This window comes from Macaca mulatta, chromosome 20, assembly GCF_049350105.2.
Source record: "Macaca mulatta isolate MMU2019108-1 chromosome 20, T2T-MMU8v2.0, whole genome shotgun sequence".
Taxonomy (NCBI): Eukaryota; Metazoa; Chordata; class Mammalia; order Primates; family Cercopithecidae; genus Macaca; species Macaca mulatta.
Genome location: NC_133425.1, coordinates 65,516,287 through 65,541,868, shown reverse-complemented (window position 1 = coordinate 65,541,868; position 25,582 = coordinate 65,516,287). Strand labels below are relative to the sequence as shown.

Here is a 25,582-nt window from a genome sequence, read left to right as displayed (position 1 = left end):
CCTCCCTAAAAATGGTTTTCCCTCAAATGGTTCCTAGGACCCACAGTCAGTTCCCAGGTTTTGTCTGGATTCTGCCTGCTGGAGTGCCTCACCTTCATGACTGGCTGTCACCCTTCATTCAATTGAATGCCACAGCTCTGTCCCCACACCCAGGTCTTTCCTCAGTTTCCTCGTGTCAGTTCTCCTCCCAGGGATGAAACCAGGCCAACATCATTCCCACTGCTATCAGTCAATCACTTAGCCTAACTACTGCTTTTTCACTGTCTCCCTGCCTCTGACTTTCCATTTTCCACTCCTATGTCCAGATCTGTATCACCTCACCCCTGGACTACTGCACCTACCCTGGAATTAACCTCCCCACTCCATCCAGCCTATAAACAGCCATCAGAGTAAACCACTAGACTGAGCCCTTGGGTCACACTCCTGCTCAAAAACTTCAATTGACCAGCCAAGGCAACAGAGGGAGACCCCCATCTCTACAAAAATATTTTTTAAAAATTAGCTGGGGGTGGTGGAGTGTACGCCCTTGGTCCCAGCTACTTGGGCGGCTGAGGCAGGAGGACTGCTTGAGCCTGGGAGGTCAAGGCTACAGTGAACTATGGTTATGCTACTGCACTCCAGCCTGGGCCACAGAGTGAGATCCTGTCTCAAAAAACAACAACAACACTTCAATTGACTCCCCACTGCCCTTGAGTCAAAATCCTTTAGTAAGTACGCAAGACTCACAAAAATCTGGAACCTTCCTAGCTTTCTCATAATTTGTCTACCCCAGGCTGGAGTATAGTAGTAGGATCATGGCTCACTGCAGCCTTACCTCCCAGGCTTAAGCAATCCTCCATCTCAGCCTCCTGAGTAGCTGGGACCACAGGAATGCACCACCACACTCAACTAGTTTTTTTAAAAAAATTGTTGTAGACATGGGAGTCTCCCCGTGTTGCTCAGGCTAGTCTCAAACTCCTGGGCTCAAGCAATCCTCTCACCTCAGCCTCCCAAAGTGCTGGGATTACAGGTGTGAGCCCCTGCACCTGGCCCAAAGCCATATGTATATAGTTTTGAAACACAAACAGGACTGCAGGGAATATAATGAAAAACCACAGTCTCTTGCCCCATTGCTGACTCCTGTTCCCCATGGACAACCACTTTCAACTTTCAATTGCTTCTACTAGTATATGTGTACATCTGTGTCTCTAAATAACATGCCTACTTCATTGCTTTTTGTCTTTCCTTTAATACAGAGACAGGGCCTCACTATGTTCCCCAAACTGGATTTGAACTGCTGGGCTGGAGTTATCCTACAGCCTCAGCTTCCTGAGTAGCTGAGTAGTCTCAGGTGTGCACCACCAAGCCTGGCTCATGATTTCTTGTTTTTGTTTTTTTGTTTTTGTTTTTTTTTGGGGGGGGGGTTGCCCTATTTGCTATCGCTTATGGACTTTCCACTACCAAAGATGAGGAATGAGGATGTAGGTATTGTACTCCATCCCTCAACTATCTCCTCCCCTCGTCCCCTCAATATGGAAAATCACCATTAAATCAATATTCAGAGTTTGGATTATGACAATGTAGAATACTGTAAGTATATTTCCTTACTTGTAACAACTTTTTTCTTTTTTCTGGAGGTAAGAATGTCCTTTTTGCCTTCTGTGTGGTTTTCAAGAACCTATCACTGACGCATCCCCAGATTCTCAGACAGGACAGGTGGCCTGGCAGTGGCCTTGCTCTCTCGGCCACATCTCTCCCTCATCTGACGTGGACAGTTGTGTGTCCATCTTACACCTGCTCTGTGTCCTTGACCTGACTCGCCTTCCCTTCTCCTCCTCCTGGGAGATTCCACGGCCTTGGGGTTAAGTTCTCTGTGTCTCGCATCCCATTCATTCTTCTTTCTTGGCTTCCTGGTCGGATTTGGTGGTGGGATAAATCATGGAGTAGCTTTCGAGAAAGGATGTATCAAGGTTAATTTTTTGAAGCCCAGAATGTCTGAAGATGCCTTTATTTCTACTCTCACATTCAAATGTTAAAATAACTCAAAGTTGATTTCTAGACAGGAAATCATTTTCTTTTTTGTTTGAGAAAGGGTCTTGCTGTTGCCCAGGCTGGAGTGCAATGGCATGATCATGGCTCACTACAGCCTCAACCTCCCAGTTTAAGTGATCCTCCCACCTCAGCTTCCCAAATAGCTAGGACTACAAGCACGCACCACCATGCTGGGCTAATTTTTTGTTTCTCGAAAAGACAGTGTCTCACTATGTTGCCCAGGCTGGTCTTGAACTGCTGGACTCAAACGATCCTCCTGTCTTGGCCTCCCAAAGTGCTGGGATTAGACGTTTGAGCCACTGCGCCCAGCAGGAAATCATTTTCCATCGGAGTTGTGAAGGTCCTGCTCTACAGCTGTTGAGAAGGATGGCACTCTTGGTTCCTGACCCTTTCTAGGTACTCTGTTTTTTCCCACTGGAAGTTCTGAGGTTGTCTCTTGACACTTGGAAATTCAATCAGATGAGCCTTGGGGTGAGTCTTTTTTTGTCCTCTGGGCTAGGCATGTGGTGAGCTGTTTGAATCTGGATACTTCAGTCCTGGCAATTTTCTTTTCTAATCATTTCCTATTGCCTGTTTCTCTGTTCTTTCTTGCTATTCAGCAAGTTCTTGCTAAAGAACTATTCTTCAGATGTTAATTTTTTTTTCCTTTTTCTTTTTTTTTTTTTTTTTGAGACAGAGTCTCACTCAGTGACCCCAGGCTGGAGTGCATTGGCGTCATCTCGGCTCACTGCAACTTCTGCCTCCTGGGTTCAAGCGATTCTCCTGCCTAAGCTTCCCGAGTAGCTGGGATTACAGGCATGAACCACCACGCCTGGCACAATTTTTGTATTTTTGGTAGAGATGGGGTTTTACCATGTTGGCCAGGCTGGTCTCAAACTTCTGACCTCAGGTGACCCACCTGCCTCGCTCTCCCAAAGTGCTGGGATTACAGGCATGAGCCACCGTGCCTGGCCCAAATTTATCTTTCAACAATTCTACTGAATTTTTCATTTCTGTTGTCATATATATTAATTTCTAAAAGCTCTTGTTTTCTGCCTGGTCCATTTCATGGCCTCCTGTTCTTGTTGCACAGATGCCATTATTTTCTTCCAAATCTTTGAGGATATCAATTATAATTTGATTTTCCTTTCCAAAGTTGTTTTTCAGCTTCCTATATTCTTTTCACCAAGTCTCTTTTTTCTGTCTGCTAATCTTTGGCTGTTTGGTCACATTTATTTTTACTTCTTATTATTATTTTTTGAGACAGGGTCTTGCTCCGTCACCCAGGCTGGAGTGCAGTGGCACAATCACGGCTCACTGCAGCCTCAACCTTCCAGGCCCAAGTGATTCTCCCACCTCAGCCTCCTGAGTAGCTGGGAACACAGGCGTGCATCACCACACTCAGCTAATATAAATTTTTTTTTTTGTTTTGGCCGGGGTGGTGGCTCACGTCTGTAATCCCAGCACTTTGGGAGGCTTAAACAGGTGGCTCACCTGATGTCAGGAGTTCGAGACCAGCCAACCGGCCTGGCCAACATGGTGAAACCCCATCTCTACTAATCTCTACTGGAAAAAAAATTTGCAAAAATTAGCTGGGCATGGTGGCATGTGCCTATAACCCCAACTACTTATGAGGCTGAGGCAGGAGAATCACTTGAACCTGGGAGGTGGAGGTTGCAGTGAGTCAAGACTGTGCCACTGCACTCCAGTCTGGGCAACAAGAGCAAAAATTATGTCTCAAAAAAAAAATTATTATTTTCTTTTTCGTAGAGACTGGTTCTCTCTATGTTGCCCATGCTAGTCTCGAACTCCTGGACTCCAGTGATCCTCCCGCCTTGGCCGCTGGAAGTTCTACTATTACAGGTATGAGCCACCACGCCCAGCTGTGTTCAGTCACATTTAACAGTGAGCCACTAAAACACTGACTAACTTCTGTATCCTCAGCTGGGCGCCACAAACTACAGAGTGACCAGGAAGAGTCTCAGCTATTTCACTAGAAGGTTCCCAAATATCACAATCTATGTTTCTTTCTGTTAGACTGACCACTTTCCCCAACAAAAACAAACAAACAAACAAAACTACCCTCCAATTTTCAGCCTGGGGAATGGAGATACCATCTGCATTTAATCTCTTGTTTCTGAGTTCATCCTGGCCTTCAGCTATAGTTTGTGTCCTCAGACCAGGTCCTCCCGCTCTCTCTGCAGCTTCTCAATGTCAGAGGCAGGCATGAGGCTCTGTATATGTGTGTGTGTGTGTGTGTGTGTGTGTGTGTGTGTGTGTGTGTGTGTGTGTGTGTGTGTGTGAATCCAAATCCCTGCACAAACTTCCAACTTATCTTCCCACTGATCTAAAAGCAATGAGGTTTTGTTTGTTTGTTTGTTTGAGATGGAGTCTTGCTCTGTCGCCCAGGCTGTAGTGCAGTGGTGCAATGTCAGCTCACTGCAACCTCCACCTCTCGGGTTCAAGCAATTCTCCTGCCTCAGCCTCCCAAGTAGCTGGGACTACAGGTGTGTGCCACCACGCCTGGCTAATCTTTTTGTATTTTTAGCAGAGATGGGGTTTCACCGTGTTAGCCAGGATAGTCGCAATCTCCTGACCTCGTGATCCACCCACCTCAGCCTCCTAAAGTGCTGGGATTACAGGCGTGAGCCACCGTGCCCAGCCAAGGTTTTAATCTCATTCCACACCCATCCTTGGTGCCTCTAATCACTGAGGCTTTCCAGGGCCCCATGGTGCAAATCAGCCGGCTTCTTGGTGGATTCCTCATCCTGCAGGTGTGGGTTTCGGTTCTCTCAGCTCTGCCATTTATCTACCAGAAACTAAACTTTGATTAACATCTCCCATATGCTGTTTCTCCTCCTCCATTCCTTTACTGTTGAAGGTTTATGCCTTTTTAATACCTTTATAACTATTTTAGTGGGTTTTCAGGAAGAACAGAAATGAACACATGTTCAAGCCACATGTTTAACTAGAAGTGCTCTGCTGTGTTGAATTTCTACTTCTAAGCAGCACAACTGCACTCTTTATTTCAGTTGAAATATTGCACAGAACAGTGACTGGAGGCCCAGTCAGCCCTTCCACCCTCTTTGGCTCCAGTGGGCATCTTCCCCAAACCTGAGAGCCCCTCTGGGGACACTCTGAGCATCTTTACTTCATACAACCCTTCCACTCCAGCATAACCGCCCCGTGCATCCTTCCCCATCCATATCCTTTCCATTCCCACATGCACGCAGCCACCTCCGCTGTCCCCACAACCTGGATCATCTTCCTGCAGGAGTTGGAGCCACTTCCCTCTGTGAGGCCTCCTCAATCCTGCTGTTTCGCAGTGATCACTCTTCGCTTACCTCTGGTCTGAGCATAGCTTAAGAGTGACTGATGAGCAAATGGTTGCATTCACCCTGAGCTACTAGGTCCAATACTTATTGCTCCTGGATAGAAGGACCCATTCTCATACGAGTTTCCTGTGGGTTTCCTATACAGGGATGGCCATGACAAAGTGAATCGTTGGTTCAATCTTGCTCCCCAGGGACTAGGTCTGTAGAGATCATGGCTCCATCTGTAGTTTCAAAATTGTTTTCATCATGGTTAATACTTCCCTGGAGGCAGGACTTCTGCCATTAATGAGAAATGAAAGCTTAAGCATTCATTCTGTTCTCTCTGGATCCCCTGTGATTACAGAGCAGAAATGAGAGCTAGAGGACCAAAGTTCTTGATCTAAAACTCAGGAAGAACTAATAAGCTATGCAGGGTGTACAGGTGAGCCATCTCCCAGGAAAACATGAAAACTACCCTGGAAATAAGACAGCTTGATTAGTAGTGTCCCACCTCAACACCGGGAGGAGAGCAAGTCCCCAGCCATCCTTAGAAGATATCACTGCATATCTTTACTTAAATTCCATGCAAATGTTCATTGGGTCAAGGCCTACATCCCTCCTAGACCAGTAAGGTTGAGAAGAAGCCACAGTAGGCTAGGCGCAGTGTCTCACGCCTGTAATCCCAGCACTTTGGGAGGCTGAGGCAGGCGAATCATAAGGTCAGGAGTTCAAGACCAGCCTGGTCAAAGGTGAAACCCTGTCTCTACTAAAAATACAAAAAATCAGTTGGGCATAGTGGTGGGCGCCTGTAATCCCAGCTACTCAGGAGGCTGAGACAGGAGAATCACTTGAACCCAGGTGGTGGAGGTTGCAGTGAGCCGGAGACCGCACCACTGCACTCCAGCCTGGGCAACAGAGCGAGACTCCGTCTAAAAAAAAAAAAAGCCACAGTACACAGAGCTCCTGCTGTTTTAAAGTGCACGTTATAAAGTACACAAAGTACAAGTGTGTAATACATACTGTTAAAGTCAATGTTTAATTTGTGACACAATTATAGAAAGTCAAATATTGACTGGGTATTTGATAATATAAACAAAATACCGCTAATGATATTGGAGCTTTACTTTTAATAAAAGAATATGTTTTAGAAATATATACTGAAATATGGAAAAATGATGTGTTTGTGTTCGTGTTTGGGATTTGCTTCAAAATTACCTAGATCAGAGCGTGGGGGATGGGTGGAGGGTTACAGATCAGGAGCTAGCAAATTTTTTCTATAAAGGGCCACACAAAGTAATTATTTTAGGATTTGCAAGCCATAGAGTCTGCTGCAATTACTCAACTCTGCCAATGAAGTACAAAAGCAGCCAAAAACAATAAGTCAACAAATATGTGTGGCTGTGTTCCAATAAAACCTTATTTACAAAAACAGTCAGAGAGCTGGGTTTTGCCCACAGGCCATCATAGTGTGCCGACTAGTTTGTACAGATGAAACAAAACCCGCCATGAGTTGATAATTTTTGAAGCTAAATGTTGACTATGTGGAGGTTTGTAATATTATTCTCTCTATATCTATTTGAAATTTTCCATAATAAGAACATTTTCATAATTTTCATAACAAAACGCTCAACCTGTTTTTATTTTTTACTCTTATTTATTTATTTATTTAATTTGAGAAGTCCATGTTTAACTTTCGTAACTTATTTGACTTCAAGTCAAAGTGGAAAACAGAGTGAGCACTGATGATGACAGGTTATGAGTTTCATCCTCCAGGAGGTACAGAAAAAAGGAAAACTCAAGCATTCTACTGGAAAACTGGAGCTAAAAGCAGCCCATCCACGGACCAGAAGATGAGGTGGGATGTGTGTGGCACACTCCTGACAGCTGAACCAAACAAGCCACGTGGGCTCTCCTGAGAGTCCCCACTTCTGACAGCCTTTCCCTCCACAAACTCAGGGCAGGGGGAAGTATGTATATTTTATACAGGAGCGCTTCATGGCTACTTCACTGGGAGGGGATTCTTTCTTGAAGCAGAATACGTTCCCTTTTGAAAGCTCTCGGGACCAGGAGACACTTTGTGGAAAGAACTTTCTGTCCCTGGCAGACAGGGAACCAAATCCCTTCTCCTTGAACTTGGACAGTCTTCCCTGTCTTGGAAGCCTCTCTCATCCTTTGGTTTTGGATAACTTGGCGGCATTCTCACAAAGCCCTGCCGAATGAGAAGCACTCTGCCTTTAGGGACAGGCGGGGCACAGGGCACGGTGAAACGCAGCAATGCTCTATCTTGGCCTTCCATGCGCCTTTCGTTTCCCAGAGATCCTCTAACAATTCTTTTTTTTTTTTTTTTTTTGAGACGGAATCTCGCTCTGTCACCCAGGCTGGAGTGCAGTGGCGCGATCTCAGCTCACTGCAAGCTCCGCCTCCCGGGTCCACGCCATTCTCCTGCCTCAGCCTCCCAAGTAGCTGGGACTACAGGCGCTTGCCACCTCGTCCGGCTAGTTTTTTTTTTTTTTTTTTTTTGTATTCTTTTTAGTAGAGACGGGGTTTCACCGTGTTAGCTAGGATGGTCTCGATCTCCTGACCTCGTGATCTGCCCGCCTCGGCCTCCCAAAGTGCTGGGATTACAGGCTTGAGCCACCGCGCCCAGCCTAATAATTCTAATATGTCCTAAGACATGGGAGCAATATTAAGGTAAGTGGATAGGAAAAGCAATCAAGTGACCCGGAATAAACGTCACTGTGCTATGCTACCTCTGCAGAAAGGGACCATTTCAAGAAGCCATTGGGTGACTCATGGTGTCAGTTCCAGAGTCTCAGGTCTTCTCAGGGGATGACTTACCCCGGAGGAAGCGGCCGCTCCCAGGTGGTGGTCTTGGTATTGTGATCAACATAATAGACACGTCCATTGGGCAGCTCTCGCTGTTCCCATCTGAAAAATAAAGTCAAGGGTAGCATGAGACACACAGTGGAAAGGCATAGGCCCCTGTTAGAAAGGAAGACCTTCACCACTCATGTGGCTAATTTACAAGAAGCATCAAAGATGACATGTGAGGTTGACCCAATGGTGAAGCCGGTTCCTGCGTGGCTGAGGGTGCCAGCCAGGAGTGCTTCTTGAAGAAACTATAATAGCTCCCCTGTATGGAATCAATGGACCAGCATCCACTATAGATCACTCTAAATTTCCCTAAATGACCCGTAGGAATATATATTCCATGGATTTAAAAATCAATTTAGCATTTCTCCACCATTTCACAATCAAAGGTCCCTTTGGAAACGTGATGAAAGATGAGGACCCTTTCCCTTCAAAATGCACTTATGACAAAAATTTGTATTGCAATTTCTGGGTTTCACAGACCCCTCCAAAAGATCATCTATAGGCCCTCCAGTCTTTTTCATCTACCCAACCTGTTAAAGTCACAGATTCTTTATTTTTTTAATGAGACAGGGTCTCACTCTGTTGCCCAGGCTGAAGTACAGTGGTGCAATCTCAGCTCACTGCAGCCTCCACCTCCCAGGCTCAAGCAATCCTCCCACCTCAGTCTCCCAAGTAGCTGGGACTACAGGCACACATCACCATGCCCAGCTATTTTTATTTTTTAATTTTTGATAGAGACGGGTCTCACCACGTTGCCAAGGCTGGTCTGGTACTCCTGAGCTCAATCAGAAGATCCGCCCACCTTGGCCTCCCAAAGTGCTGGCATTATAGGAGTGAGCCACTGCACCCGGCTTAAAGTCAGGTTCTATGACTACCCCTGTTCTCCGAGCATCATATATATTCATGCTTACATTTATTTTTGTAATATAGGATTCATTTACAGCATATCTTAAAAGAGATCTGGGTGAATACAGAAACACAATGTATTGTTATTTTATACTGCTCCACTTATAAAGTCAAGTCTGTTTGTAAGCTAATATAAGCTCAAGGTGCTGAGGGTGGCTCATCTGCACTACTGAAAGAATGCCAAAGTATCAGGTGATTCAGAGATAAGACACAAGACTGATCAGTACAAAATACAGCCAAGGACCACCCATTCTCCACACTCCTGTTATTTGCATGATGTCTGACAATAACTCTACTTCCCCAGAACATAGTAACCTATATATAAAGGATGTAAAAATGTATTTATATAATGCTTACCACTTTCTCAAGGATATTAATGGTACTGCAGGCCTTTATGTTTTACACTGAATTTATTTACTACTTTTGGGTACTGTCTAGGAGAAATTGACCTTTTCTGGCAAGCTACTACAGTCAGTTCTGCTGTAATGCTTGTTTTAAAAATGCAAATCTGTTCCAATGCTACTGATACAGAGAAGCGGACAATGTGAGCATAATGGAAATTCTGTTTGCTTATGCATGATTTTGTCTGTGAGAAACACTAGATGAACACAGAAAACTTCCCCCAGCTAAACCGAGTGACACAAGAATACACAAAACCCACAGGTATCTAGCAGCCTCCTCAGTTTACAGTGTATTAACAGGCTACACTGTCAACATCTGGAGTTACAACTCCCATCTGATTTCAGATAGCCCTGCATGCACCAGTTCACAGTAATACTCACAAGCTCCAACTTCTGACACCTGCTTCCACAAGCAAACTTCAGGTCTTCTCAAGAGAAAATGCCATATTTACTGTAGTGTTATCTATTTCGTAATCATTTAACATGTGTAAAACTGCTATCATTATTAGGTTCCTATTTTTTTTTAATGTGTCACTGACAAATTTTTTTAGCATTACGTCCTACTCATTTTTCCCCAGAAGCCCTGTGGTTTTTATCCTCTTAACATATTTTTATTTTTATTTTTTTAAAGACAGAGTCTTGCTCTGTTGCCCAAGCTGGAGTGTGGTGGTGTGATCAAAGTTCACTGCAGCCTCTGATTCTTGGGTTCAAGTGATACCTCTGCCTCAGCCTCCCAAGTAGCTAGGGAAACAAGTGCATGCCACCAGGCCTAGCTAATCATTTTATTTTGTAGACTTGGGGTCTTGCTTTGCTGAGGCTGGCCCTGAACTTTTGGGCTCAAATAATCCTCCCACTTCAGCCTCTCAAAGTGCTAGTATCACAAACCAACGTGCCTAGCCCCTCTGTGTTTTAACTGCATAATTTTGCATCACGTGGTGACTTTTAGGGGCACATATGTTAGAGCAGAGCTAACTGTATACGAACAAAAGTGTCCTAACTTCTACTATTAAGCCTGATGTGTCTACACTGATAGATACCACCTGTACTTAATGCCATTTCTCATTTAAACTGGGATGTCTGGTTAGTGGACTGCATTGATCAGCCCCTCAGAAGCTAGTCCAGAAACAGATACATAAGGCCAGACACAGTAGCTCACGCCTGTAATCCCAGCACTTTGGAAGGCTGAAGTAGGCGGATCATGACGTCAGGAGATGGAGATCATCCTGGCTAACACAGTGAAACCCCATCTCTACTAAAAATATACAAAAATTAGCCGGGTGTGGTGGCGGGCACCTGTAGTCACAGCTACTTTGGGAGGCTGAGGCAGAAGAATGGCGTGAACCTGGGAGGTGGAGCTTGCAGTGAGCCGAGATTGTGCCACTGCACTCCAGCCTGGGCGACACAGCAAGACTCAGTCTCAAAAAAAAAAAAAAAAAGGAACAGATACATAAGGTTTTCAAGGTAAGGAAGAAGCAGAGGAGGCACCATCACCACTGAGAATCTACCATGAGCTACAGGCTTACACCATGTATGCAATCCTTGCCTCCATTCTTTAAGGTGGAATTACCATCACCACTGAGGAAACTGAGGCTCAGAGAAACTATGTAACTCTTCAATGAGATTCAAACTCAGCTCTGCCCCCCAAGCCCATGAATTTCACCATGCTTTGCAGGAAGGAAGAACAGGAAGAAAAGGAAGATGAACTGAAATTTATAGGGGCTCTTCTACATGGCCACCATGTGCCAGATGCCTTCCCAATGCTGATCTCAAAGTGAGCAGTTTTCCTAGCACTGGCATCGAGGTAGGATCGAAATGACTAGGGAGGAATTATACAGGTTGAGTAGGCCCTTCTCTAGATGCTTGGGACCAGAAGTGTTTCAGATTTTGGACTTTCGTTTTCAGATTTTAGAATATCTGCAGAATACATACCAGCTGAACATCCCTAATCTGAAAACCTGAAATCCTAAATTCTCCAATGAGTATTTCCTTTAAGCATCATGTCAGAACTCAAAAAGTTCTGGATTTGGGGGCATTTCAGCACAGAAACGCTCAACCTGTAATGGGTCCACAGTCTTCATTTCTAGGTTCCATTTTAATCACAATCCTCTGCTCAGATCTGATTTTCTGGACGAAGCTACACATTTTGCACCACTAGGAGGCCTGGCCCCAAGAACAGTGAGATCTAGAGGTTCTACACAATCCCCAAAGTGGACAACTCTTGGTTGAGGACCAGAGCACTACTGTTTAAAGACAAACATTAGACAAAATAAATTTAACCAAATTTATTTAAGAATGATCCATGAACTGGGCAGCACTCAGAACCAGGAGAGGTTCAGAGAGCACTGCCACGCAGTGAGAGGAGCAAGTCTTTAGAGGCTGAACATGGAAGCAAGGTAGAGAAATCATCTAAATGGCTACAGCTGGGCATCTGCCTTAACTGGGCATGGTCTGATCAGCCACCTGCCTGTGACTGGCTGAAACCCAGCTATTTGTTACAAAAAACACACACTCCTAATTTGGGTTTTGGTTGGTTTCCGTAGTAAGTTAGGTTGTAGTTCACTATGTAAGAATTTGAAGTACAGAGACAGCCTCAGGCTAATGGCCTCTTGCTCACTTATTTAACATGGCAAACACCATTAAATAGCACCTAGGGATGTTTTCTCTCCTGGGCATTCTTGCTCAAGGCTCTGACTGATGAGAATCCTGGGGATTTGACACAGATGCCCTGGTTCCTCCCACTGCAAAAGGGAGATTTTCATATTCCCTTTAGTATTTTTACCAAAAGGGCAGGATCTGGCAAAAGTGGTCAGATGAAAATGCACACTAGGGCCAGGTACAGTGGCTCATGCCTGCAGTACCAGAACTTTGAGAGGCTGAGGCAGGAGGATCACTTGAAGCCAGGAGTTTGAGGCCAGCTTGGGCAACATAGCAAGATCCCATCTCTATAAAAAAATTTTTAAAAATAGGCAGATGTGCTTGCATATACCTGTAATCATACCTACTCAGGAGACTGAGGCAGAAGGATCACTTGAGCCCGGGAGTTGGAGGCTGCAGTGAGCCATGATCATACCACTGCACTCCAGCCTAGGCAACAGACCCCAACTCAAAAAAAAAAAAAAAAAGAAAGAAAGAAAGAAAGAAAGAAAATATGCACTAGGAATAGTCAAAGATCTTCTCCCTCTGAATGCCCTTCTGATTTGAAGACAAAGGAGTAACAATATTGCCAGCTCAAGAGGCTGGTGTTCCATCTGTGGGGATTTGGCAGGGCCTTCTAGCACAGAAGGCAGCCGACATACTACAGTATTCTCCAAATACCTTCTGTCTGCTCGGTAACAGAGGAGCAAATCTGATACCCTCTTTGTTCATCTGAATTTGGAAATGAAGAAAGTCCTGAGAAAGATATTTGGCTTAAGGGTAAGTATTAAAAAATGAAAGCGCTGAGCGCCAACGGCAGCAAGCCTCTCTTTTATAACATCTGCTCCTAATGCGATTTAAGTAGCTGAGAACTCTCCAGCACTCCCTAAGAATTTAGCTGCATCCTTCCCTTCCTTGAAAACAGTTCTTTGGGCAGTTTTGTGGCACAAAAGCCCTAATATTAGTATGCTCATTTTTCAGTCACTATTTGGAAAACTAATATTTGAGGGGCTGCCCCTTTTATTAAAGACAAAATATCTGTTAGAGTAGCAATTGGAGTTTAAAAACAAAACTTAAACACATTTTTCTTTATTCTTTTCTTTTCTTTTTCTTCTTTTTTGAGATGGATTCTTGCTCTGTCACCAGGCTGGAGTGCAATGGCACAATCTCGGCTCACTGCAACCTCTACCTCCTGGGTTCAAGCGATTCCCCTGCCTCAGCCTCCTGAGTGGCTGGGAGGTATGTGCCACCACACCCGGCTAATTTTTTTGTATTTTAGTACAGACGGAGTTTCACCATGTTGGCCTCCCAAAGTGCTGGGATTGCAGGTGTGAGCCACCACGCCCAGCCATTTTTCTCTATTCAAAAAATTCTTTTAACTTTCATATTATCAGCAGTCTCCACTTTTGACATCTTTTATGTTCATTTGAGACAAGGAGAGAAACATTGATTACACTTTGGCTAATGTTTTAATATGAAGGTAGGGTAACGCTTCAAATTCCATGAAATAAATGTCTGTAATTGACAGTGGTATTCCCACACACTGCCAGAAATGAAATCAGTGCTGAGTCCTCTTCCCTTATATTCAACAGTTTCAGCAGGTCTTCAGAGGACACAGGCCCAGATAAGGCCCACCCTTCCATCTTTGATCGCAGCTGATGCTGGAAATGAAAGTCTCTCTTTCAGGGACTATTATTGTCCCACAAAGCTCAATGTCCTTCTATGAACCCCCCTCAACTGGCTTAGCGAGAAGAATAGTTACCAGAGGAACAAGAGCTTTCTTCCATCACCTTTTTTGGTATCTACATTTTTCCCTTTTGCAACTGGACCCCTGCTCAGATTAAATGTCCCTGTGGGTCCTCCCTGATCCACGACCTGACCTTCCTTCCTTTCTCACAGAACCTCACTCCTCCCTCACCTGCACGGCTATTCATAATTCACACAAATCTCTCCCCTTCATTCACACAGCACAGTCGGTGGATTCTATCAGCAACCAGACGAGCCTCCTGATTCCTGTTCCTCCTCAGTGGCCACTGACCCACATAGATGGAGCCTCCAACTGTCTTGGTTTGGTCCCCCCATGCCAAGAAAGTGACACTGGTATCAACTTTTCATCAGCACATCCCTGTCAGAGGTTACATTTCTGTCCCTTATAAGCAACTCGTTCACACTGAGATTAAAAGGCTTTTCAATCAAACTACCCATGGGTCTCAACACTGCATCTTGGTCACGTGGGTCATCTCCTGTCCCCCTCAATAGCTTCCATTGATGCTTTCAGGAACAGTGTTCAAAGCACCAAGCTTGTTTTAAGTCCCTACCCAACACATTGCTCCTTGGCCTTCAATGAGTAACATTTGGTTGGATCATGGACTACATGAGGTCTTTGTACTTCAAAGTACTTTAAAAGCAGTCTCCAACTGCAATTAATCTTAGGTACTTTTTCTTTTCCCTAAATTACCTTTGCTCTGATGGATGTTAGCTACCTTTGGTTCAGTTGTATATGAACCATGTTCCACCCCCACATCCCAATTCACTCACAACTGCCATCTTAACAGGTTAAAGGCTAAATATCTCTATCTCATTATTAGAACAACATCAACATCTCTCTCATGTTACCGGAAAGGAAGTTGTCTGGTCTTCTGAACCACGTTTTCCTGTCAAAGGTTTCCTATATGTCTTCAGGAAATTAATGCTCAATTACCCATTGTTACAGTATGTGTTCAGCCATTCTGATCACCATATTTCTTGGTCAGATTCACTTGTTTGAAGAGAATCACCATTTCACCAAGAATAGGATTAAGCTAAAAGGGATTAAAGCTGGGCAAAGAGTTCAAGTGAGTATTAGAGAAATTCTCTATTTATTTATTTATTTAGAGGCGAAGTCTCGTTCTGTCACCCAGGCTGGAATGCAGTGGTGCAATCTTGACTGATTGTAACCTCTACCTCCCAGGTTCAAGTGATTCTCCTGCCTCAGCCTCCCAAGTAGCCGGGATTACAGGGACTTGCTACCACACCTGGCTAATAGAAATTATCTTCAAATGGCCCTTATAAATTGTATACCAAAATGCTCCAAATTTCAGTCTTGGTAGGAGCATTATCAGCTTGTATTATTCATTAATTTGCTTACTTTTTATTGACACAGGCACTGGGTATTATTAGTAAAGCTAACTCAATCAAAATCCACTCTCTCCATTAGAAAATAAGACCACATGAAACTCCGTCTCTACTAAAAACACAAAAAAATTAGCCGGGTGTGGGGACACGCGCCTTGTAGTCCCAGCTACTCAGGAGGCTGAAGCAGAAGGGCATGAACCCAGGAGGCGGAGCTTGCAGTGAGCCGAGATCGCGCCACTGCACTCCAGACTGGGCGACAGAGCGAGACTCCATCTCAAAAAAAAGAAAATAAGACCACATCGGAACCCTTTCACGCCCTAAAGAAAAGACGTCTTGCTGGTTACTCAGACAAAAATTAAACTTAGGAAGAATACACTGGAAGTACTCAAGTATTCTTTAAGCTGCCTCTTCAGAAGTTCAGCTCCCCACAGGCAAAAGTTACATAAAATCACATTTTCTTACTCTATGCTCCTATAATAAATGTTTCTGAGCCAAGTCCTGTTCTTCCCCCAAGCTTTCGCCACTTCCGGGGAGAACCATAAGATGTATTTCTTCTGTAGGAATCTTTTCAGGCTGTTTTATGAGTCAGAAATCTGTCTGCAATGGAACATACCTCCTGTGCACTGTGTTTAGTGCTTCAGTAGGTCCTTTGTAAACTGGGTGGGAAATGTGTTAAACTCAGTCCTTCCCCAAAGGACCCTTCCTGAAATAAGGAACTAGCCTTTAAATCTAAGCACACTAACCTTTTAATAACTCAACAACCAGCACTTTATGCCTTCCAAACACAGGATGGCATGGGAGCAGCTACCAAAGCTCCTGAATTAACTCTTTCTTCCTATCTTTTTTATCTTTGCCCAAGCTCCTCCATAAAGGCTGGCAACACTGGCCAGGCACTCACGCCTGTAATCCCAGCACTTTGGGAGGCCGAGGCGGGGAGATCACCTGAGGTCAATGGTTTGAGACCACCCTGGTTAATATGGTGAAACCCTGGCTTTACTAAAAATACAAAAAATTAGCCAGATATGGTGGCACGCACCTGTAGTCCCAGCTACTCCGGAGGCTGAGGCAGGAGAATCGCTTGAGTCAAGGAGGTGGAGGTTGCAGTGAGCTGAGATTGCGCCACTGCACTCCAGCCTGGGTGACAGAGCAAGACTCCACCTCAAAGAAAAAAAAAAAAAAGTTGGCAACATTAAAATATATGCATCTATAAAAAATCCTTTTAATTCTCTTTTTGAAAAATAGAGACGGGGTCTCGTCATATTACCCAGGGTGGTTTTGAACTCCTGGGCTCAAGCAATCCTCCTGCTTCAGCCTCCCAAAAGTGCTGGGATTATAGGCGTGAGCCACTGCACCCAGCTTCTAAAAAATTATTTTTAACCTTTTGCTGTCCAGGCTGGTCTTGAACTTCTGGGCTCAAGCAATCTACCTGCCTAAACCTCCCAAAGTGCTGAAGTTACAGGCATGAACCACCAAGTGTGGCCTGTAACATTTTTATATAACTTCGGAGTAGGGAAAAATTTTAGACAAAACACGAAAGACACATGAAAAAGATCACAGATTTGGCTATTTAAAATTATTAACTCTTGTACAATAAAAGGCACCATAAACAAAGTGAAAAGACAAGCCACAGACTGGCAGCAAATATTTGCAATGCATATAATTGAGAAGCAATTTGTATCTAGCATTATTAAGAATCCTGCAGATTGGACGGGTGTGATAGCTCATGTCTGTAATTCCAGCACTTTGGGAGGCCGAGGCAGGTGGATCACCTGAGGTCAGGAGTTCAAGACCAGCCTGACCAACATGGTGAATTCCCATCTCCACTAAATACAAAAAAAAATTATCTGGGTGTGGTGGCACATGCCTGTAATCCCACCTACTCGGGAGGCTGAGGCAGGAGAATTGCTTGCACCCGGGAGGCGGAGGTTGCGGTGAGCCAAGATTACATCATTGTACTCCAACCTGGGCAACAAGAGTGAAACTCCATCTCAAAAAAAACAAAAACAACAAAAAAGAATCCTGCAGATTAAAAATAAATATATATACAGACAAATTTTAAAAATGAACAAAAATAAATAGGCAATTTACAAAAGAAGAAACCAAAGAACCTAATAAAAGCACGTGAAAAGAGGTTCAATCTCAATAGTAATCAGGGAACTTCAAACTGAATCCTCAAAGACGTACCATTCACGCCCATTAGACTGGCCCACATGAAACACAACTGACAACACTAAGTTTTAGCAGGAATGCTTACGCATGTTCACAGGAGTGCGAACTGGTTAGGTGATTCAGGCAATTTGATAATATCTACTACACTTGAAGATCTTCATTTCCTATAATGCAGAAATTCCAGTTACTGTACAAACCTTTAAGAAATAACTGGCCAGGTGCAGTGGCTCACACCTGTAATCCTAGCACTCTGGGAGGCCGAGGTGGGCAGATCACCTGAGGCTGGGAGTTCGAGACCACCCTGGCTAACATGGCAAAACCGTGTCTCTACTGAAAAAAAACAAAAACTAGCCAGGCATGGTGGTGGGCGCCTGTAATCCCAGCTACTTGGGAGGCTGAGGCAGGAGAATCGCTTGAACTTGGGAGGCGAAGGTTGCAGTGAGCCGAGATTGTGCCACTGCACACTCCAGCCTGGGGAACAGAGCAAGACTCTGTCTCAAAAAAAAAAAAAAGAAAAAGAAAAAGAAAAAACTATGTACACAAAAAGGCATGCACAGGAAAACCTTACTGCAGCCATTGTTTCACTGTTTGTTTTGTTTTGATTTTTTTTGTTTTGAGATGGAGACTCGCTCTGTCGCCCAGGCTGGAGTACAGTGGCATAATCTCGGCTCACTATAACCTCTTCCTCCCGGGTTCAAGCCATTCTTCTGCCTCAGTCTCCCGAGTAGCTTGGACTACAGGCATGCACCACCACACTCGGCTAATTTTTGCACTTTTAGTAGAGATGGGGTTTCACCATATTGGCCAGGCTGGTCTCGAACTCCTGACCTTGTGATCTGCCCACCTCAGCCTCCCAAAGTGCTGGGATTACAGGCGTGAGCCACTGTGCCCAGCCTACTGCAGCCATTGTTTATAGCTGTCTAGAAACAAGTAAATGGGTAAATTTTTATCTATTCATTAACAGAATACCGTATAGCAGTTTAAATGCATGTCCCAAGTCCCATGTATCACTGTATACAGGGAATGAGATCAGAGAGTTCACGGAACCTTCAGCTGTACTGGTAACATCTTACACATCAAGGGATTAAAAACAAGTGGTTAAAAGACCTCTTCAGGGGCTGGGCACGGTGATTACGCCTGTAATCCCAGCACTTTGGGAGGTTTAGGGGAGCAGATCGCTTGAGCCCAGGAGTTCGAGACCAGCCTGAGCAACACAGTAAAACCCTACCTCTACAAAAATTACAAAAATTAGCCTGGCATGGTAGGATGTGCCTGTGGTCTCAGGTACTCGAGAGGCTGAAGTGAGAGGATCACCTGAGCCTGGAAAGTAAAGGCTGCAGTAAGCTGAGACCATGCCACTGCATTCCAGCCTGGGTGACAGAGATTCTGTCTCAAAAACAAAACAAACAAACAAACAGAAAAACAGGGGGAGACCTGTAGCAAATGCAGCACAGAGCTAAAGATGGTAAGCCACAGGTATTTCTTACATTCTTCTCCAATTGTATCTGCATGCTTACAATATTTTACAATAAAAATGAATGAATTTTAAAAGCATATATTGGAAGATTATCACATTTTGGTAGATGTGTGTTATATGTGTATCTGCATATGTGGTGCCTGGCAAATTGCTTAAGTTCTCCTCACTTGCAAGATGAGGATAAAAGTAGCTCTCTCACAGAGGGAAGACTGCATGAAATAATCTACGTAGGAAACTGCGCAGTCCCCAGCACATTAGAAACACTTATGATACACAATAGCTGTAGTTAGTGTTTAAAAAAAAAAAAATACACGCAAGGTGCAAAAGAAATGGCCGGGCGCGGTGGCTCACGCCTGTAATCCCAGCACTTTGGGAGGCCGAGGCGGGCGGATCACAAGGTCAGGAGATCGAGACCACGGTGAAACCCCCTCTCTACTAAAAATACAAAAAATTAGCCGGGCGCGGTGGCGGGCGCCTGTAGTCCCAGCTACTCAGGAGGCTGAGGCAGGAGAATGGCGTAAACCCAGGAGGCGGAGCTTGCAGTGAGCCGAGATCGCGCCACTGCACTCCAGCCTGGGCGACAGAGCGAGACTCCGTCTCCAAAAAAAAAACAAAAAAAACAAACAAAAAAAAAATACAAAAAAACTAGCCAGGTGAGGTGGCGGGCGCCTGTAGTCCCAGGTACTCAGGAGGCTGAGGCAGGAGAATGGCGTGAACCCGGGAGGCGGAGCTTGCAGTGAGCTGAGATCAGGCCACTGCACTCCAGCCTGGGCGGCAGAGCGAGACTCCGTCTCAAAAAAAAAAAAAAAGAAATACCAATGGTCAGATCTGGGTGGGTGTTTGTTAACTGTTGGTACTATGCTATGTATTGTTCTTCTCCTGCCTCCTATTTTTTTCTAATTTTCCATCAATGGGCTTTTATAATAAGATCAAAAAGAAACTTTAAAAAATTTTAAGGGCCACTGAGAATGTGGTATCATTTTCCCACTCATGTAACACATCATTCCCTCTCCTTGGAAGCCAAGTTGTGTGCTGGGTGCAGGGAACACAAAGACGGACACAATATTCCTTGCTCTTGAGAAGCTCTCAAGAAAGCGTAGTAAGGTTGGGCACGGTGGTTCACACCTGTAATCCCAGCACTTTGGTAGGCCAAGATAGGAGGATCTCTTGAGCCTCCAGGAGTTGGAGATCAGCCTGGGTAACATAGCAAGACCTTGTCTCTACAAAAAGTACAAAAATTAGCTGGGCATGGTGGTGCACGCCTGTAGTCCCAGCTACTTGGGAGGCTGAGGCAGGAGGATTGCTTGAGCTAAGGAAGTTGAGGCTGCAGTGAGCTATGATCATGCCACTGTACTCCAGCCTGGGTGACAAAATGAGATCCTGTCTCCAAAAAAAGGAAAGAAGGTGCAGTAGATATGAAAATGAGTAATTATGCATGAATACACACACATAAGGTGAAGACATTTCATGGCCCAGCCTCCGACAACAGTAGAATCTTTGGAAATAAGAGTTTAAGTTCTGAGACGGTGATGAGGAAGCCAGAAACATGCACTATTCCATGTGACCTAAGCATGTAATAATCCCTGCAGAGTCATGAACTAAACCACAGTAAGCAAAGAAACAAACTGGAGGAAAGATACAGATGCTCGCAGTGTAATCCTTTAATCTGAAGCTACTCAAAGAATGGCCCACAGGCCAAACTGTTACTGTTCTGCGACCAGAAAAGTACTGAAGTTTCTAAGCACTTAGAAACTTTTTTTTCTTTTAACTGAGACAGGGTCTCACTCAGTCATCCAGGCTGAAGAGCAGTGACTTGAACACAGCTCACTACAGCCTCGACCTCCAGGACTTATGCGATCCTCCTGCCTCAGCCTCCAGAGTAGCTAGGAACACAGGTGCACACAGCTGATATTTTTGTTTGTATTTTTTGTAGAGACAAAATCTTGCTAATTTGCCCAGGCTGGTCTCAAACTCCTGGACTCAACCAATCCTCCTGACTCGGCCTCCCACAGTGCTGAGATTACAGGCATGAGCCACCATGCCTGGCCCACTTTAGGAACTTTTGTGCCAATCTGACACTACTGTAATATGCACATATGTGCTCAATAGATTTGTCTCATTGAGCAGAGTATAGAATAAAAGGATTCACAATAGACAGAATATTTTAAAATAAATTAAAACAAAACAACAACCAAAAAGGACTGTTTTCTCACAAATAGTTTTGAGAAGTACAGTTTTAAAACTTCTTGGGTAAGGCTCTTTGGCTAGTGCTGAAGTTGAGTTTGGAATGAAATTCAATGGCAGCGCCTGGTTTATAACTTAGCAGAGAAGCTCCAAATTCCAACATCTCTTAGAGTGTCCCCACAAGCAAACATCCAAGAACTCTTACAAGGCTATCGTCCTTGATAGTGTCTTAAGGGCCATCTCAAGAGAGTGCCTCTGGATATCCATAATTGGGCAGGGGGGTAGAGGAGATGGCAAATCCGAAAGATCTAGAAAACATCCCTCCTCAATTAATTCCACTCAGAGGCAGGAAATAGACGGGGCAGCCAATGGCTGCGGGAGAAAAAGCATGGTGTGAAATGGCAGAGCTGAGGTAAGTCAGCAGTCCAAACACAACGCCCTCCGTTATGTAAGAAACCACAGTGGCGTGCTGGCTGCCAGGGCAAAATAATGTGCCTCTGTGTGTGTGGGACCGAGGGAGCTGCAAAGACTGTAAGGGACACGCTTGGAGTTTATCTAAGCCATGTACACACAGTTGGCTCATTGATAATGAGCGTTGGATCCCCAAAGTGGGCTAAGCACTGAAAAAAAAACAAATACACGGCCCACAGACCAAAGCAGCCTCGCTTCCCGTTGCCCACGACCTGAACCACTATCTCACCAGGACCCCCCAAACCTTCCTGGCACCCCTCCTTTCATAGACATTTGCAACCTGAAAACTTCATACCCCTCCAGTTGGCTTCTTTTATGCTAGTTAATTTAAAAGTTATGGAAAGCAGGAGGGCTTACAGATGGGGACAGAGAAAAAGGGATGGGGAGTGCTGTATTTGGACCTCTGCAGCCCAGGTTTCAGCAGCCTTCAGTTCTTAAAATGTTCTGATGCGTGTAACCACATATGGCCAAAGTCTCATCTGCTGCGTATTTCAAAAAGACAACGCAGCTAGGCGCAGTGGCTCATGCCTGGAATCCCAGCACTTTGGGAGGCCAAGGCGGGAAGATCGCTTGAGCCCAGGAGTTTGAGATCCACACAGGCAACAGAGTAAGACCCTCACTCTACTAAAAAAATTAAAAAATAAAAAAAAATAGCTGAGAATAGTGGCATGCGCCTGTAGTCCTAGCTACTCAGGAGGCCGAGGCAGGAAGATTACTTAAGCCTGGGAATTTGAGGCTGCCGTGAGCCATGATTATGCCACTGTATTCCAGCCTGGGTGACAGAGCGAGACCCCATCTCAATTTAAAAAAAAAAAAAAAAAAAAAAAAGCAGTAACCTGAAAAATAGAGCCATTAGATCCTCAAGAGAACCTTGCTCCTGTCACTCAGTAAGGGAAATTGGATGAGCTGAGAAGATAAAGTTAGAAAGACAGAGTCCCCTGGAGGGCCCAGAAAGCAATCAAGCTTAGCTCAATTGCCTCAGTGAAGATGAGCCGTGCTGCACAGTATCTGCCAGTGCGGGAAACGCGATCCTTTATGAACAGAGAAGAGCATTCTGAGGGCTGGGTGCAGTGGCTCACTCCTGTAATCCCAGCATTTTGGGAGGCCGAGGAGGGTGGATCACTTGAGGTCAGGAGTTCGAGCACGGCCTGGCCAACATGGTGAAACCCTGGCCCTACCAAAAAATACAAAAAATTAGCCAGGCATGGTGGTGCATGCCTGTACTCCCAGCTACTTGGGAGGCTGAGGCATGACAATCATTTGAACCTGGAAGATGGAGCCTGGACAACAGAGTAACACTCCGTCTCAAAAAAAAAAAAATAGTATTCTGAACTACAAGAGATGCATATTTGAACCCAAAGCCAGTCAACCCAGTGAATGACAGCATTAGGCTCAACTTTCTTGCCCTTGGGAAGAAAATGCAATATTGCTGTCATAGTTGTTCTTTCTTTGAGGCATCAAAGAAGCAAAAAACATTCATCTAGGTGAAGGAAAGAAAAAAAAAAAGATGGCATTTAAAAGTATTCATCCATTCATTACAAACAAGTCTTGGGGGCCTACTCTCTGCCAGGCTCCTGGCCACCTTGGCGTGCAGAGCCAAGAACAGCAGAGAGGCAGAAAACAAGCAATGACAGGTGTGAGAAGAGTGACAGAGGAAGGACACGCTTCCTCTTGTCTGCCAGGAATCAGGGAGGAGTCCCAGAGGATTTACTGATTTAAGTTGACACTTGAGGATGTATAGGAATTAATGGACAAGATGGCAAGGAAGGTTTCAAAAAGAGCGACCAGCACAGGGGAGGGTCCTAAGTCCGGAGAGAGGGTGATGCATTTGTCAAATTAAAGTTAAGTTATTGGCCGGGCGCGGTGGCTCAAGCCTGTAATCCCAGCACTTTGGGAGGCCGAGACGGGCAGATCACGAGGTCAGGAGATCGAGACCATCCTGGCTAACATGGTGAAACCCCGTCTCTACTAAAAAATACAAAAAAACTAGTCGGGCGAGGTGGCGGGCGCCTGTAGTCCCAGCTACTCGGGAGGCTGAGGCAGGAGAATGGCGTAAACCCGGGAGGCGGAGCTTGCAGTGAGCTGAGATCCGGCCACTGCACTCCAGCCCAGGCGACAGAGCGAGACTCTGTCTCAAAAATAAATAAATAAATAAATAAATAAATAAATAAAGTTAAGTTATCATGGCTTAGGCAGAGACGTGGAGTGGATCCCACTGAAGGCTTGAGGGGTAGGTGTGGTCATATTACACAGGCCTTTTTAGGCCTAGGATTTGGGGATTTATTCACAAAGACAATATGAAGCCACTGGAGCATTCCAAGTGGTGAAAGGTCATGATCAGAGTTTTATTTTTAAAAGTTAAAACAGGGCTGGGCACAGTGGCTCATGCCTGTAATCCCAGCACTTTGGAAGGCCAAGGCAGGAGGACTGTTTGAGCCTAGGTGTTTGAGACCAGCCTTGGAAACATAGGGAGACCTTGTGTCTATGAAAATAAACAAAATTAGCTGGGTGTGGTGGCAGGCGCCTGTAGTCCCAGCTACTCAGGAGGCTGAGGTGGGAGGATCACTTGAGCCCATGAGGCTGAGGCTGCGGTGAGCCAAGATTGCACAACTGCACTCCAGCCTGGGTGACAGAGTGAGACCATGTCTCAAAAAAACAAAAGTTAAAATAGATTGGGAAAGGGTAAAAACAGTCACTTGAGTGACAGATCATGGTAATGTGGTCTGGAATACTGCAAAAGCATGTGGCCACGTGGGCAGATGTAAGAGTTGTTTAAGAGAATCATTGTTTCAATGAGAACACATGGACACAGGGCGGGGAACATCACACACCGGGGCCTGTCAGGGATTCGGGGCTAGGAGAGGGATAGCATTACGAGAAATACCTAATGTAGATGACGGGTTGATGGGTACAGCAAACCACCATGGCACATGTATACCTACATAACAAAACTGCATGTTCTGCACATGTGCCCCAGAACTTAAAGCGTCATAAAAAAAATCGTAAAATAAAATTTTAAATAAAAAAAAAAAGAGAGACTCATTGTTTCATTTAACTATTTCCTGGAGTCCCACTATGTGCCAGGCTAGGTACATACGTGCTAGGTGCTGGACACGCAGAGGCAAATAAGAAAGACACAATCCCTGCCCGTATGGCACCTAGAGTATGGTGGAGGAGATGGTCACTCAATAAATGGTATGCAAATTATACCTGTGATAAACGCAAAGCAGGATCAGCATGGGAAGCTGAGACAGCACAGTCTGGAGGCCCAGAGGCAGGGCTTGATGACTGAATGGATGTCAGGGACGGGGAAAGATGTATGGCTTGAAGGTCACCTGGGCAGATGGTGGCACCATTCCCAGGAGGAGGACCAGGTTCTAGCCAGGATGGGATGGGTAAGATGATGAGTTCTGTTGGGTTGAAATAGCCACGTGGCACCGGACCTGCCATCTCTTAAATAGTAACAGATATTTGTCTAATGAAAGAATGAACAGTGTAAAACCTCGAATATAGAACTTAGGCACTAGTAGATACTCAATTCAGACGCTGCATTTATATATCCTCATAAAAGATAAAGGCATTCTGCAAACTCAAGAAGATGCAGTTCCTATGAAATGGCACTCCAATCCCTGCGCCACAATACACCCTTTGTTGGTATTGGAATTAGAAATGACAGATTTCATTCTCTCATTGGTCCCCTAACTCTGAACACCAGGAGTAAGTTAATAACCTGCCTTGCCTGGATCTCCTAAACTTTTAAGTAAGCTGGGGTGGGGCTGGCAGGCCTATGAACAGGAAGGATCGCTGGCAGAAATCGTGCTCTCTCTGGCTTCCATCAGCTAACCAAAAGCCTGCCGTACTCCCTCTTAGACACTCAGCAGTGCTAGTCAGCCTCCAGGTAGGTGGCTGATGATCTCCAGGCCCTGAGTCAGCCCGCAAAGCCCTCCTAGTCATTTAGAAGGGCACGTGGAAGCCATCTGGGCTGGAAAACTGGGTCTCCGACACCCTTCTCCGGGCCATCGTAGATG

At 45.0% G+C, this 25,582-nt stretch overlaps 1 protein-coding gene and 1 long non-coding RNA gene across 14 annotated transcripts in view; both read right to left on the bottom strand.

The window, feature by feature from the left end:
• The window catches only part of WWP2 (WW domain containing E3 ubiquitin protein ligase 2), a 184,180-nt gene that overhangs the window by 25,748 nt on the left and 132,850 nt on the right, over nt 1-25,582 (bottom strand). For 12 of the 13 annotated variants that reach the window (XR_013410879.1, XR_013410880.1, NM_001267601.2 and 9 more), the window contains 1 exon segment: nt 8,163-8,252. Coding sequence is in view for 5 of the 13 variants with exons in the window: in NM_001267601.2 (NP_001254530.1) it covers nt 8,163-8,252 (90 nt within the window). In the remaining 8 variants the exon portion in view is untranslated. 13 annotated transcript variants of the gene reach the window in all.
• On the bottom strand, nt 1,379-8,092 carry LOC144337689 (uncharacterized). Its single transcript, XR_013411117.1, has 3 exons — nt 7,973-8,092; nt 4,532-6,012; nt 1,379-2,842 (listed from the first exon to the last, which is right to left on the bottom strand). It is a non-coding gene; the product is annotated as an uncharacterized LOC144337689 (long non-coding RNA).